Raw genomic sequence first — 16,076 nt, 5'->3', positions numbered from 1 at the left:
GAAAATAATGAGAAAATTAATGAAGATTTGAATGCTGAAACAAATGAAAGTTATGATGATAATAAAGTAATTGAAACAAGAAATCGGCGTAAAATCAAGCCACCAACTTCCGGTTTGATGAAGAATTTGGTTATTATTGTATAACTGTTAACTATTGTGATGCTATGATTCCAGATAATTTTCAGGAGGCAATAACTAGCGATGAAGCAAAAGAATGGACTGAGGCTATGAATCGTGAGATGAACAGTTTGGCAAAAATGAGACCTGGAGACTTGTAAGTAAACCAGCAGACAAACAGCCTTTAGATGTGAAATGGATATACAGAAAGAAAGCCGAAAATAAATTTAAAGCTAGGTTAGTAGTAAGAGGTTTTCAACAAAAAGATTTTATTGATGATATATATTCACCCGTTGCTAAAATGCAAACTTTAAAATTGTTATTGTCTTATTGTTGTCAAAATAATCTTAATATACATCAGATGGATGTTGAAACTGCTTTTTTAAATGGTAAAATTTTATCTGAAGTTTATGTAAACCAGCCAATTGGTTATGATGATGGCACTGATAGAGTTTATAAATTAAATAAAACATTATATGGTTTAAAAGAAAGCCCTCGGGCTTGGTATGAATGTGTCAATAAGTTTTTAACTAGTCTTGGATTTCAGAGAAGTAAATATGACTTTTGTTTATATTTTAAATTGGATACTAATGTGAGTGTATACATTTTGTTATATGTTGATGATTTGTTAATATGTTGTAAAGATGAAAAGGTAATGAGTAATATTAAAAACAAACTGTTAAGTAAATTTACTATGAAGGATATGGGTAAAGTTAAAGAATACATTGGAATACATATTGATTATGATTATAAAAGAATAAGACCATGACACTGAGTCAGGAATCATATATAGAATCATTAGCTAAGCGTTATAATATAATAAATACAAAGTTATATACTACACCAATGGAAGTAAATCTTAAACTAGAAAACTGTAATATAAATGAGAATGTAAAATATAGAAATTTAATTGGAGCACTTTTATATATTAGTTCAGGTACAAGACCAGATATATCGTTCAGTGTTAATTATTTGAGTAGATTCCAAAATTGCTATAATGAGACACATTTTAAATATGCTTTGCGAGTACTTAAATATCTTTACTTAACAAAACATATAAAATTAATTTATAACATGAATATAAATTCTGATATGTTAGATTGCTATGTAGATGCAGATTTTGCAGGAGATATTGTCAGTAGGAAATCAACAACAGGATTTGTAATTAGACTGTTTGGGAATGTAATATTTTGGAAATCAAAGAAACAAAATTGTGTAACAAAGTCATCTACATTTGCTGAATACATTGCGCTGTCAGAAGCTGTTACTGAAATTAAATTTATAGTTTGTTTAATTAATGAGATTTGTCAGAAAGATTGTAAACCTGTAAAAATATATGAAGATAATATTGGAGCTCAAATTATTGCTAAATACGGAAATTTCACAAAAATTCAAAACATATTGAAGTTCATTATCATTTTGTTCATGAAAGTGTTAAAATTGGTTTAATTGATGTTATAAAAATTGCATCTGATCAAAATATAGCAGACATTTTAACAAAACCATTGGGAAGTAATAAATTTAATAAATTTAGAGATATGTTAAAGTTGTTGTAAAAGTAATTTATCTTTCAGATGGATATTATGTTGAGATAAACATTGGTTTAAATTGTTTAATTAAAAGATGATAATTGTAATATAAACTTAAAAAAATAAAATAAAAAATAATAAGTTACAATTAATATGTTATACTGAAGGTAATGTTTATAGAGCTATTGTTTTAATTTAAAATACTTGATATGAGTAGTGTATGATATGATTTAGGTAAAAATATAAATGTAAGGAGGCATGTTGAATGGGTACATTTATATTTGTTTAGGGTAACATTTGTTAATATGTAATTTAATTTGTTTTTGTGGCAACACGCCTCCACTTCCTTCTTCCTGTCACGGGCTGCCGGCGAGCAGCCACAATAATGTAGTTCTTTAAGTTTATGTTTAAGATATCAAATTAAATAACAGTGATCCGTCATAGTGGTTTTATTAACAACGTTTATTGTGGTTATTTTGGTTGATTTGTCAGCGGTGACGTTGGATTTGTGAAGTTTCGTGGCTATGGAATAGAGATCGCGTCGTGAAACAATTTGTAGTTTTGTTGCGTTTGAAAGGAGGTTTTACATAGCAGCTTCGTGGTAAATTAAAAAAAATATTAAAATATTTGTTTTGACGATGGTTGGCTGTGCGGACAAAATTCAATATTTTTCCGATTTCAACGAACATAATTACTTTTATGTAAAAGTTCTCAATATCTGATGTATACGTTTATTGTGTGTAGAAAAAATATGCTAAAATAATTCTAGTAGGTTAGGTTAATAGTTTTGTTTATCTTGGATGATGTGTGAAATAGCATTTCATAGGTATATAAATTGCGAAGTCTAGCTTTTCACATCTGGTGTGATTTTAGAAAGAAAACATATTGATACATCGAAAATGGTTTATTTTATTGAGTGATCCTCGTGAAACGTTACCGACAGCATTTCAATTAGGTGTTATCAATAGTGGATATAGCTAATATTGATGATAGTATTCTCTGTATATATCAGCATACCAACATCATTCATGTTTAGTGGAAGTTGTAGAACACTAGGAGAAGGATGCGGTCTTTGGGAATTATGACCTCTGAAAATGCTTAATATTCTGTTAGCATTGAGTGGTAGAGCGACTCTATATTAAGATTTGTCTGTAGAAGCAATGATCCGACTTGGTCACATCATCTTATAGCAAATGGGTTAAAGTAGTAATATGAAATTGCACTGTTACTTTCAGTGCGCTTAGTGTTACCACCTGACCATCGTCACTATCCTTCCTTGTCCTCTTCTCAAAGGTCGGCAACGCATTGATTCCGTCATACTTTAGGTATTCACGGATGTCGATGTCATCTAAACATAGGGTCACTCATTTGCTAAATACTACTCATTGGCCAAATACTACAAAACTTACATACACATACATATACTTACGCATTTTATCCCTTAAGAGGTATATAGAGGCACAACTAGCGTGTTTTTTTCCATGCCACATAGTACGGAGTGAGCCTATTGCCATATTGAGTACAAATTCCAGACCCCAGGCTGATACTGAGCAGAAACTAATATTTCTATACGACCTGGGATCTGAACCCGAGACTTTAGAGCGACAGTCGTAGCGCACAAGCAATACAACTACGCCATCGAAGCGGTCACACAATCGCTACAAAACTTATATTGAAACTACCTATCTACCATTACATGTAGTTGAAGACCATATTCATTACAATTGTAGATGTTATATGGTAACGCATGATTTCCCATTTGCCCATCGGTGCGGGACACCGCGCACGTGTGTTAGGACACAATATAGGTGATCTAGAAATCTAGCATCTAAACTGCGCGGACCGCGACAATGCAGCGGTAACTGCACGGGATTCAGTTTCATTATGTAAGTAATGAGCGGGTTTCATATTCAATTACCATGTTATAATGTAAGTAGAGGCTTGTATTCGTTACTGCTGTATGGATTGTTTTGGTTCTTTGATGATAGAGATGAATAATGAAGATAGGAGTGAAGTCATGAGGACTGCCTCGGTGGCGTAGTTGTATTGTATGACCGGTACAATAGCGCTCTGAGGTCCTGGGTTCGAATCCCGGGTTGGGCAAAGTGATATTATTTGGGTTTTTCTGCTCAGTATCAGCCCGGAGTCTGGAATTTGTGCCCGATATGGCGACAGGTTCGCCCCCTATCACATCATGGGACGGAACATACTTGGCGAAAAGTGGGTGCCCTAGTTGCACCTCTGCATACCCCTGCGGGGATAAATGCGTGATGTTATGTATGTATGTATGAACATGTCATAAGGGGTAGCAAGGAGGTGGTCTGGTCAATAAGTTAGTAGAGTAATCTTGTTTAACAATATTATAAGTTTAAACCTAGCTAAATTGGCCCAAGGACCTCAAGTACATCTAGGAATTATTTAAAATTAAATTCCTTAAAAAAAAAATGTGTCAATACTCTATATCATTTTGAATGTAAATTTTATAATATAATGTTATAATTATAAGACAAAATTATTATCATTCGTATTTGCCAAGCGAAGAGTTTTGATTGAATCTTTATTAAACAAACTGTACATTAGTGGACAAGTTTGTGCATTGCCTAAGGTCACGGAGATATTTAAATGTAATATAATCGATTAGTCATGCTAGTCCAGTATCGGATAAAGCTTTTTTCTTGTCAATAAAGGCATAAAACATAATATCGACAAGGTGGTCCTATATGTATCGCTCCGTCTATGGACCCGCAGGATATCACTCTGGCCTTGGAAGTGTCTCGGGATGTGAAAGATCTTGATTGGACCTCTTGCTTACAATTCTTTTTTATTGTAGAGTGTAGACAATTTTTTAAACACTATAAAATTCAATATTTATTAATATGAGATCAATGTCACATTTTTTAAATTCTAGTGGTGAGGTTTTTACGATAACTCTGTTTTTATTCGAAAGATTTATTTCCAACTTAGAGAAATAAAATTAAATATCATAATTTGTTTAAATGTTGTGAAATAAGATTTACGACAGTAATGAGTCATGCGTTTCGCTACATTGTTCTGTTTGTTTTTTGTACGTTTTGGTCTCATTATGTATGCATTCTCACATCATCGAGGAATTTAATATTTCCGACAATCATGTTATTTATCGGTTGCAAACAGAATTGCGAATCGATGGTAAAGATCATAATACAACTCCATGTCTAAATTAAACTGTCGCATCCTGGGGCCTAACTTCGTCACAAAAAAGTTCGCAGTTTAACGCTACTCCTAACGAAGGAAAGGAGCACCTTAGTAGGTTAATTGTATAGGAGAAGGGGCTAGTAGCAACTGGTATCCCTTTTATTGCCTCGAAGGCAGACGAGCTGACGGCCAACATGATGGTATAGGGTAACGTGCATTTAAATTTTACATCCATAATACTAGAAAAATATTAAATGCTTTGCCGGCCTGTAAGGTACGAAATAAATACTGTACACATAAAACAATTTTTACGAGCCCCATAATAATTCGTACATCGGTTTGATGTACAGCGTTCACAGGTCATGTCTGCGTGGACTTCACTAAAATTAGTTCAGTTTTATAAACACGCAAGCCGTCTCGTCCTTGGGCCAGTTTGGGCGCTCCGTTTGATTGGATAAGGAATTTGCGTCTCGATGGATTGAAGTAGAAAACTTGGTAAGCAGTCTTTACTGGTCTAGGTAGGATCCCCAATGGTTGCTTTTTACCCATTTCTTATCAGTTTTTATTAAAAGCGATTTATGTGGAATAGATATAGCGCCATCTCTTGTCAGTTAACAGAAACTGTATACATTCTCCACAAATGCAGTGTCTTATCACGATGCAAAGGGTAGGGAAATGGGCACAAGATAGTAGAGACACTAAATAGAATATAGGAAATTTCGAGGTTTTAGAATGGAAAGTGGAGCATTGGACGTCCACAAGCGACCTGATAAAAGGCGCAATAAAACGCTGGATACAGGTTGTTTCCAATAGATGGATTTGATAATCTTCGGGCAGACCTGTGTCCAGTTGCTAGCGAGAGTCAGTTTCAGATCAGCCAACTAAAAATTGTGTGAGATATGAAAAATAGCTTGATTTCCATGGATTGAAAATTAATACCAGGTATGGCAATAGATTCGCTCCATATCACATTATAAAATAAACTCTACAAACTATGGTATATGCACATATTATGCCTCTTTTCATTTTGTAGGAAATGCAAGTGCGATAAAATCACTCCAATAGTTTCTATTGACTTTTTTGTTCACTCCATTAGTTTCTTTTAGCATTTTATTTGAATGTTTTCGCTCAGACGTCTGATGTCCTGCACAGAGTTCTAAATTTAGTCCACTTTTATAAGACGAGCTGACAAGTGTCCTTGTGCCAGTTGGAACGTTACAGTTGATTAGAAAAGGAATTTTTCGGGTTCGTATAGGATTCGTCATTTAGTTGATGATGCTTGTTGGTACATACAGCAAATTCTGCAACTTTGATTTGGCTATATACTTAATTGATTTGTGTATTCATTTCTAGATTATTCGAATTTAGACTTTTTTTATAATAGAACATTGACTGGAGTTGTGATTGTATTTCATTACCATATAGGAATAAGGACTGCAATAGCAAAATTGTTACTCAGACTAATTTCCTTGGGACAATCATACGAGTTACATTGAGCTTGTCCATTTCTGCTGTACGGTCGAAACATTGTTCACATAATTTACACACACTTCGCATTCACGACTTATAAGTTTTGTTACGTCATTTCTAAGGAGTATGGATCCTCCAATGTATTTTTAACACCGTAGCAGAATCTGTCTCTTACTCCTAACGTTTAGACGTTTCTGGATCTAAAACAAACTATCTTGAAGAATTGCATGTTAATAACGCCATCCAGCTATAGTACAAAAAAAGAAAAACCAACAATTCCAATTTAGTTATTATACCCATAGTTATCTAAATACAGCATTATTCAATTTTCCAGTAATAGGATTTTGTCGTGCTATGACTAATAAGATTTTACACTCGAGAGAAGCATCAATTCTACGTGAGGGACGAAAATTAAATAACCGCCGCAAATTAAATTAACTCCCGGAATACAAACAAACTTTACAGACGAAGCAGATTTTAGTTAAACTTGTTGTTAAAAAATATTAAAAAAAATGCAACCAACAAAGACACAATTACAGGGCAATTTGCTCCATTTGAAAGGGAAAGAACGTATTTTGAGACTCGGTTACCAGTCCATTTGGCAAACTTCCACCGACATTCATTCATACATATTTCCCTGCTCCCCTTCCGCTAAGCACAAAGAATCGCTCGCACATCTGATCTTGAATGATGATTAATTTTCATGATACATAATTTATTTAACTGTCTGTTCACCTGTCCTATCACCCTCTTCTCTTGACGAGTGGCGTTGACCACCAGGTGTACGCACAGACGCCGTGGCGACAACGGGTGCGGCCGCGGGAGCGACGGCCACCGCCACTACCGCCGGCGCCTCGTCCACTTCCACTAACAAGCTGAACGTGCACGCCAAGGAGTTCACCATGGCCAAGCCGCTGGACCTTCATAATAGGTAAGCTTTATGTTTCCTAGTTGAAGTGTAACGCTGCCAAAATCGGCTTCGATCTACTAATCGTTATTTGTCATTGTACACTATGAGTGTGATTCATGTCTTCCTAAATATAGAAATGACCTTATATCTGAAAATTGTAAAATGTATTGCGTAGCTAATAATTTTTTTTATTCAAATAAGCCCGATGGAAATGCCGTTGAATGAGTAAAGTGTAAGGTGTTTGCAAGTTTCCTTAAGTGTTCGCATTAATGTGATGTCGAAACAAGGTCCTAGGACATGATCGGCGTGTGCGCAACTTTGGCACCCACTTGCGATGTGACGTAATTGGCGGTCGACCGGCCGACTAGTGAGGTGATGACTGATGCCGCACTGCCGATACCATGATTCCGCGCCGGCCCCGGCTTGAACGATGAACTTTTCCATAGCACGCGCTAAACGTTTAGCCGACGTTGTTTACTCGTGTGCCGCCAACCGCCTGAATCAGCCTCAAATGAGTCTGAATGAATGACTAAAACGCTGGCCGCTCTTCCGTCCTGGCTGCTTTTGACCTTGCGCCGCTAGTTTGTTTCTCATCAACGGTAGTAATGTAATCGTCCGCCATGGTGGCCGTTGGCGCATCGCCAACCGAGCCATAACAAAAATCGCAAGCCGCGCCGCGCGGACGACGCGCGAAACTATGATGCGGCCGCGGCGTGCGTCGGCGCGGCGCGCTGGTACACGTACTATCAATTGTGGAGTTTTTGTTATCACTTTGTTGTCGAGCGCGGCGCGACTGTGACGCGTGTACGCCCGCGCGCACTCCGAAACGAGCCCGACGCCGAGCCAACGTCGCGCGGCCGCGTCGCACTCCGCCAACGCGCCGGGAACCGCGCGGAGTTCCCGACCGGCGCGCACGCCGCAAACTCACAATCATCGAAATTATCACACGAACGCTCACGAACGAAACTCAACCCTACGCCGACCCTACGCAAGTGTCACACCGCCCGGGGTCGCGACGTCCATCTCTGCGAACTTATGCATCGGTTTCTGGAAATCCGGCGCTAAGATAGAATGCTTGGCGGACACTGAACGCTATTAATACATTTGGGATGCGAGGGAAATGAAACGTAATTTGTCGACGGCATTGCCAAGTTTGCACTGAGATTTGCGAGGAGCTTTAAAGATAGTAGTGATAAATATTGTAGCTCGCGTAAACAAGAATTTATTTATACAGTGAGATGACAAGTGCGATATAGTGGTGCTGAATTGTGTGTACCGTGATCTGTGTGCTGTGGTCTGTGCGGTACGAGCTAGAGCCGCGAACATGGTGCGAGGAAGATATTCCACCTCGGATGTGTGAGTACTAATCATTCATACAACATAGTTAACTGACGAGACAATATCTTGTGATTTTCCTCGTATCAGCTCTTTATTATTCGCATATTTTTTTATTAATTTAACATTCATGAAAATATGAGTGAAAGAGACCAAGGAGAGCGCAAACAAAACGTTTATTTGTTGATTGCAACAAAAGAATTACGCCAGTGGAAAAATTTTCATGTTTACCAAAAACGATGTATTTTCTAGTTAATACATCATTTATCTGATGATGCTGTTGTAACGTTCATTGGCTCGGCGCGGTGACTTTAGTAATTTAGAACGCGTTGGAGCGAGTCATCCCTGGTACAGCAGTATCCTCATTGTGTTCATTGATAATAATCACGTATGAAACGCGCAGCTAACACTTTCCAACTTTGTATTTTTCAATCACTATGAACATGACGATTTTGATGGAAAATCAGACTTTTAGTGATTTTTATTATTGCGCGCCATTAATTGCGGGTTCAGCAAAAAAATGTTGGCAATACTAATTAAAATAGAAGAGTGTTGTTTGTCGTTCATGTTTGATCCAATATCATTTCAAACTTATGGATAATCTTTAGGTCGGAGAGTAACATAGAGCTTCATCCCAAATGTATACTGTAGATCTCGGTTTAAGTAAAGAGACTAACACGGATAGAGCTGCGTCCAAAATCTAGCAAAGTAATTTATTTTCCCTTCATGTATACTTAACAAATAGCTTCAAACCACATACTTAACTCTTGTCGGTTGCATGACGTCGAATTGTTGGTGAATGACAACTTACTGACAACAGAGCAGAGGTAGGCACGGGTGATCGCGTGCAGAATAAAACGAATGCACCGACATTAGTTATTACTTAAGATCCTCCACGAAACCTTTAGGTTTGTGTCTTCAACTAAATATAAAAACACACATTATATTACGTACATTGCTGGTTTGATAGGTAAAGTCGAAAAGCAATCGCTATCTTTTACAGCACAACCTTCAGATAGTTATATGTAACCAGAGTGTCATTTTATAAAACAATATAACCCGTGCCACCTACTCTGCACCTCGTCAATTGCTAAAAGTTAATTTCGTGAGTTTAGTTTCTACGATTTTTACAATCGTTAAGACGAGCCTGCCGCTCGCCTGATAGCATCTTCATGTGACCAAAGCGGTAGACAGGTCGTATAGACATTCCGGCGAAGTATTGTTACTTAAAATTTTATTCATTTGTGGCGAAACATTCAAACCATTTGATAGCGGTTACTATGACTTATACATATTCAAATGCGGAGATTCATTCATATCAGCAACAGCTAATAGCGAGTATAGTACACCCAGTATATCTTTAATGAGAACGCCACAACGCCTGGGGTTTTTCGCGGTTTTAAAATACCGAATACTCCAGAAATCCCTTCTGATATTTCCAGCCCGCGCGACGACGACGATAACATAAGTAGATTGTAGATCGCTTCACGTGACTCGCGGTCCCACAATCGTTGATGTCTCATCCTCTCCCAGTGATCGCCCTAAGCCGAGTCGTCATCCGTTAGTGGGTCGCCCTCAGCATGGTCACTTAATTTGTAAGGGTTTCGAGTGCCTGAAGCACTCACCCGGAGTGTTTGTGTAAGCCAGCCCTGCCAGGCCAACAAACGTATAGTCAGTTTGAAGAAAAAACTATATAACAGAATTAACTTCTAAATTGTTATATTTTAAAATATATGTGACATGTTTATCACCGCACAAACAACATTCTTTTGTAATGCAAATTGCTAACATAGAATAGATTTATTATCTTCGAGTCATTACTTACGGTTATCTGTCTAGTGTTAGAGTGAGTCTAGATGTTTCTGTTTGTTAATTATATTTAAATTAAAATGTGCAGAATTGCGAGTTTATAAGTTGATGATGTTGTTACTAAAGTCGCACGCTTTAATTACCCTTTATGTTCTCAGTTACAAATTACAGGTTATTGCAATAGGTATTTGATGATTCATGAACAGTATTAATGGCTTGGTAGCAGCGAAACATAAGCCATGTAGTCTGATCCAAAGTTCAATTCGTATAGAATAATATATTATATTGGGTAATCACATCTGATGATAGAACGGGTCTTCTGGAGTTCTGTCTTCCCTTTTGGGTACATTTGTATTTATTAATATGGTCTTGTTTTGTAAATGACATGCAAAGTTTCAAGCATTGGCATCCCCCCATTCGAATCATATTTTCAAATCTAGTTGCATCACAGTTCTATAGCTTATCTTAGTTTTAATGTAATTAGGTACTATTTGTAATACTTTATCAGATTCTGGAAACCATACAAGTTGTCACCTAATATCACGCTATCAACTCAGGGTGGGTAGGTCGGCCATTGATGTTACCACCTATAGACTCTACATCGTTATAATGTATTCCCCAAATCATATTTATTACTTATAGGAAAAATCTCTCTAAGCCAAACACGAAACACTGATGGAATCTATAGTTAAACAAAAATGTCTCACGCTCTACCATCCGCCTGAGAACGCCAAAATCTGAGTCAATCAGATATTTTGTTTTCTATTACAATTGAAAACTCTTCTTAGTTGTTTTAGTATTTTTTTAGGTTTGTTACATTTGATAAAACGCAAAATAAAATCTGGCAACAATCCCAAAAATTAGACTCGTAATTGGTAAGGCACTACTTCACTACTCGTTCATATTTGTAACTATTTATTTTATTAATTCTATTACAAACTCTCTTAGACTTACGTTTAATACGAAAATAATACAAGTCTAAGTTTAAATAATTTATTCACTTTTAAGTTCACTATCTTAATTAGCATAAAAATTTATTATGTCTGATGAAATATCGATATGAGAGTATTCTGAAACATTGACGAAAACATTTATTTCATAATATACTACATAGCCGTTAAATGCCTATAGAACGACTTGTGGTTTCTTCAGTTAAAACTTTTTGCTACTCCACGATATTTTTAAATCGAAAATCATTATGCTCTACTGTTTAACCAAATACTAATGTTTTTTTAAACAGACACAAGTTGTTCTGTTTTTGTGTAGCTTGGTGTTCATCATCGTTATTATGTCTCGACTTTAGACTAAACAATTGTTCGTTTGTGCGTCACGGCTGCCCAACTTAGCGCTTGGTGTGATCACATTGTCATATGAAGGTTGTTGTATTGTTAGTTTGAACGAGCGCATATTTATGTGCTAGCTATTTTAACTAAGCAAGGTAAATGATTATGCTATACTTTATCGTAAGTGCAGAGTCCTTAACTTGAAAGCTTTCTTGAGATCTAGTTCATATCATAACAGTACTTGAAAGATGATGGATAACGCGATGTCAATGCACTTTGACGTATTAACTTAGTATCACAAGGCGGGAAAATTGGTGTATCTAGACAGCAAACTAATATGGAGTATTTATTAAAATTGAAAACATCTATTGCGCGTAATCGACAACCGTTTATAAGTATGATTTCATTGAAGTTTTCCAATATTTTTACTTGTTATAAACGCATCTTTATAGCGTTGATGGCAAAAACCTTTTATTATGTAAATGTACACAGGTGGTCTTCACCACCATATTTGGTGCAGGCGCTTAGCAATATTTAGATCTTGAAATTATTGTTCAATGTATTCATTACTTAACCCTTATATAGATGATGATATTATTGAATTATTGTTTTTTTTCGTTAGATGGCTAATAAGTGGTGTTTATAAAATCATTAAATAAAAATAGAATAGATTAAAGCAAAAGTACTTAAATAATAAAAAGTCAAACAAGAACTCCACGTGAATTAGTTACGTCGTGCTTAATTATACTGCATTAAGCATGGTATAAAATTTAAAAAAACATTAGTGGTGGGAAGATATATCTTATTATCAGCACGGATATCGACCACCACGCAAGGTGTAAAACCTGCCGTAGTGGCTCACTTAAGTGTATCGCGTCTCGGGATCCTATGTATATTTAGTTCAAGCTTGTCGGCATAATTGTGTTGATTGGCGATGGATAAACATTTTTCATGGACTCCACTTCACTTACCATCAGGGACAGTGGAGTCGCCATTACTTTTCGTGCCCTGTACGTGCCCGTATGAAAGAAATCTCTTGCCTGACCTATCAATATCACGCTGTCAACTCGTCCGATACTTGACATTCTCAATGTGAATGTGAACTGTGCGTTTCTATGCAGCTGTCAAACCAAAATAGCAAAAAAGTGTAAGAGATATCGATTATCGATTCCTCGATCTGTAGTTCTTTTGTTCTGTAATCGTTATTTGCGAGTGGTCCAGGGCTTGTAAAAGCAAATTAATTCTGCACGTTCCTTTTAGTCTGACAATAAAAGAAACGTGTACTAAGGTTTACTAGTTTTACGACACGACAAACACTTAACATCTTAGACGCTACGTGAGGAGTATAAAGCAAATCCAATTCATTTAGTGGCTCCTGTAAATGTGTTGATTTAATTTACTCTATGCGACTGGCCACTTAACCTGGCTACAATGTTGCTATAACCTGCCGACTTAATATCAGCAAGTACAAAAATATATCATGGTCGACTTGCGATTAATCTTAAATTCATGAGTCCATATTTCAATTTATTTTGGTACCTACTAATGCCGTATAAAAAGATTGAAATTTTTCAAGTTTATTTTGTTTCCGCGATAGCTATCTCAGACGATGCGACTTGACACCACGATGTTTACTACCTACTCGATCTTCTACAGTAAATCATTTATTGAATTTTTGAGGATTCGTAGTGTTATTTCTGATATTTTTCTTGCATATTAAGCATGTATAATAGAAGGAATACGTAACGATTTTAGTTTTACTTTCAAATGCATTCTCCACTGGCATCGGTGCAAATTCCATTACTATAATACAACGTAGTTGCGCGTCAAATAGCCTGAGTCGCACATACGGTAATATAATCTGTAGGATTGTTCCTATCGTGTGTCTTCTAACCGCGTTTGCTGTCTAGTGTCCTCCACATTGACCACAGAGATCGTCTCTCGTCCCAGCACTTGCTTGTGGCTGTCCACAACTCTGCTGTAACCTTGGGTTGCATTGAGGTCACATGTTTAAATGTATTAGTTGAAATATACAAATGTTGCGTTTTATGATTTAAGTTTTGATTTTATAATTTATGTTTTGAGAGTTGTTTTGTTGAAAATGATTTAGATATGTAAGTAAAGATGAGGTCATTCTTAATTTTCTTTGTTTTTATTATTTTAGTTGGAATAAAAAGTTGCAATTTACATTGGTTAGAATTATGAACGCCACGCAAATCCCTTACTATTGTTTTATTGGCATAAAATCTGTCTAACAACGTAGAAAAACTCTAAACATATAATTTTCGGATTTCCGATATGACTCTAGTAACTAAAAGCTAATCAAATTATCTTATTGATGTAATTTTAAATGGCACGTTACATGATATTTGCATTCGCTGACATTAAAGCCATCTTTGGATGCAATATTTCGATTATTGTACCTACCTTTGATGTTGTTCTAGACGACAGTGACGGAGTGCATGCATTCGCCCTTGATTTACATATTCATTTAAAATCATTCAGCTGTCCATATCGTTCCGTTTCCCTTGCGATTGTTCTCGACTCGTTTGGAACTTCTTGAACAAATGACAATTCATTCGTGTCATTAATTTTGTAGGTTTATACGTTATCTTCAATCTCGGTGGCATGTGATGCTCCTCAAATGGAAGTATAAATGGGATTCTTGCTAAATTGTAGGGCGGGTTGGGTTATCTTAAGTATTCATTTATGTTTAAGACAAAGGGTTATCTGCCGTTAGTACTTAATTTAATGTCAAAAACATTCATCTTGGAATTCAAAATTAGAAGACGATGATTGAGTAGGTACCTAATGCATGAATTAATTAGTGAAATGCGTGTCAAGATGAGTAAATAAATATATGAAAATTAAGAGCTGAATGCACGAATGTCGATTGGCATATTTTTTATTTTGTGATTATGTGAGATTAAGTTATGTCCATTTTAGATTCAATATTATACGTATTGTTCTTACGAAAACACCTTAATATAATTTAAGGAGATAGAATCACTGCTATAAGATAGTATAGTGCTATCTCTCTTAACTTATGCACGAAACCTAGTTATTTTGTTTTCTTGTATAATATATAAACTCAATTGTTTAATCGGAAATGGCTGCGATCGCGACGTGATACCGCATCGGGCCGCAGGAAAGCTGGAATCGAGGCGCAATCGTGTACCCACTGACAGGCTAATGGATGACCGTAAATTGATTGTGGTTTCCGTAATTCGTAAATTATTTCTGAACAAAGCGCAACGTAATGAAAGTAATTGTATGAAGCGAAAACGGAACGTGTAAGGCGAAAAGAAAGTGGCCGCTGATGTTATTGATAAGGATTATTAAACACCGGTGGTTATTTACGTATGGAGTTTCGAATATAATCTCTAGGTCTTCTAGGTGTATTTGCTGTAGGTGCTACTTACGCATTCATTTTGAACCCACAATTTGAAAGGCTGTAACACGAGAAATTTTACTAATGTAACATCATCCATCTTAGGGAGTAGGGATTGTTCAATAAATACTGTTCAATCTTTTTGTTATTTCAATTAAACAGATTATAGGAATTTTATTACCTAATTTAAAATAAGAGACATGAGTTTCAATGTTTTTATTTTAATATACGACTACAAATATACCCTCCTTAATTTTGCCCAAAACCACAATATTCGCATACAATAGACAGGGCTCGCAATATGCAAATACAGCACCCCGCATGCTGTAAATCATTCGCAGCATAGTAACACACGCACATATGCACGTAGCGGTGAAGGTGCAAGCCGGTTGTCAAGTGAGCAGACAGGACATGCCACTTGGCCCCATTACGGGCGGCGGGCCGGTATTGCCGGCACCGGTGTGCGTTCTCTCATCACATGCGGACATTTTCGCTATTGTTTACAGTTAATCCACGGCTTGTATGACTCATTTACGCAACACCGGTGCTCTTATTAAAGTAGTTTATATGTGGGCCGCGAAGGGCTTTTTATGCGTCAATTATAGACATTGCGAACGTCGGCCGCGAGTCGATATTAATTGCTCCTTGCGTAACAATATTTAAGGATTGGAGTTTTTTAATGTCATATTTGCGACGCTCTTGCTCTTTATATGATCCGCAAGTGTTGCTGCGTATTTACCTTTGATTCAACTACGTCAGCCGCTACGATATTTTACATTGTACAATTTACATTGTTTTCTTTTTTAACTTTATAAATGATGAGTAATATAGTAAGCTTGACTAATATACTTTCAAAATGAAAGATTAGTCTTCATCAATATTGAATTAATCTTCTCCTCTACTATGAGGTATATCTACTAAGCACTCACTAGTCAGTATAGGGTTTTTTTAATAAAGCTCTTTTCAATAATGTCGACATAGAGCATGTTTCCACTAAATGGTTGGTTGACTTGTGTTGTAAAATTCATCATAACTTGCTCGAATGAGTAGCGTTTCTT

The 16,076-nt window shown here is 36.3% G+C and overlaps 1 protein-coding gene across 5 annotated transcripts in view; it reads left to right on the top strand.

Annotated features, from left to right (window-relative positions):
* The window catches only part of LOC115445263 (CBP80/20-dependent translation initiation factor), a 55,662-nt gene that overhangs the window by 29,028 nt on the left and 10,558 nt on the right, over positions 1-16,076 (top strand). For 3 of the 5 annotated variants that reach the window (XM_030171477.2, XM_037438710.1, XM_030171479.2), the window contains one exon: positions 7,071-7,221. In XM_030171477.2, coding sequence (XP_030027337.1) covers positions 7,071-7,221 — 151 coding nt within the window. Of the gene's footprint in view, positions 1-7,070; positions 7,222-7,968; positions 8,557-16,076 lie in introns of those variants that run through there. The other 2 variants (XM_030171478.2, XM_030171480.2) reach the window with 2 other exon arrangements.

Source organism: Manduca sexta, chromosome 14 (assembly GCF_014839805.1).
Source record: "Manduca sexta isolate Smith_Timp_Sample1 chromosome 14, JHU_Msex_v1.0, whole genome shotgun sequence".
In the NCBI taxonomy this organism is placed as follows: Eukaryota; Metazoa; Arthropoda; class Insecta; order Lepidoptera; family Sphingidae; genus Manduca; species Manduca sexta.
This window is presented reverse-complemented; position numbering and strand designations above follow the sequence as displayed.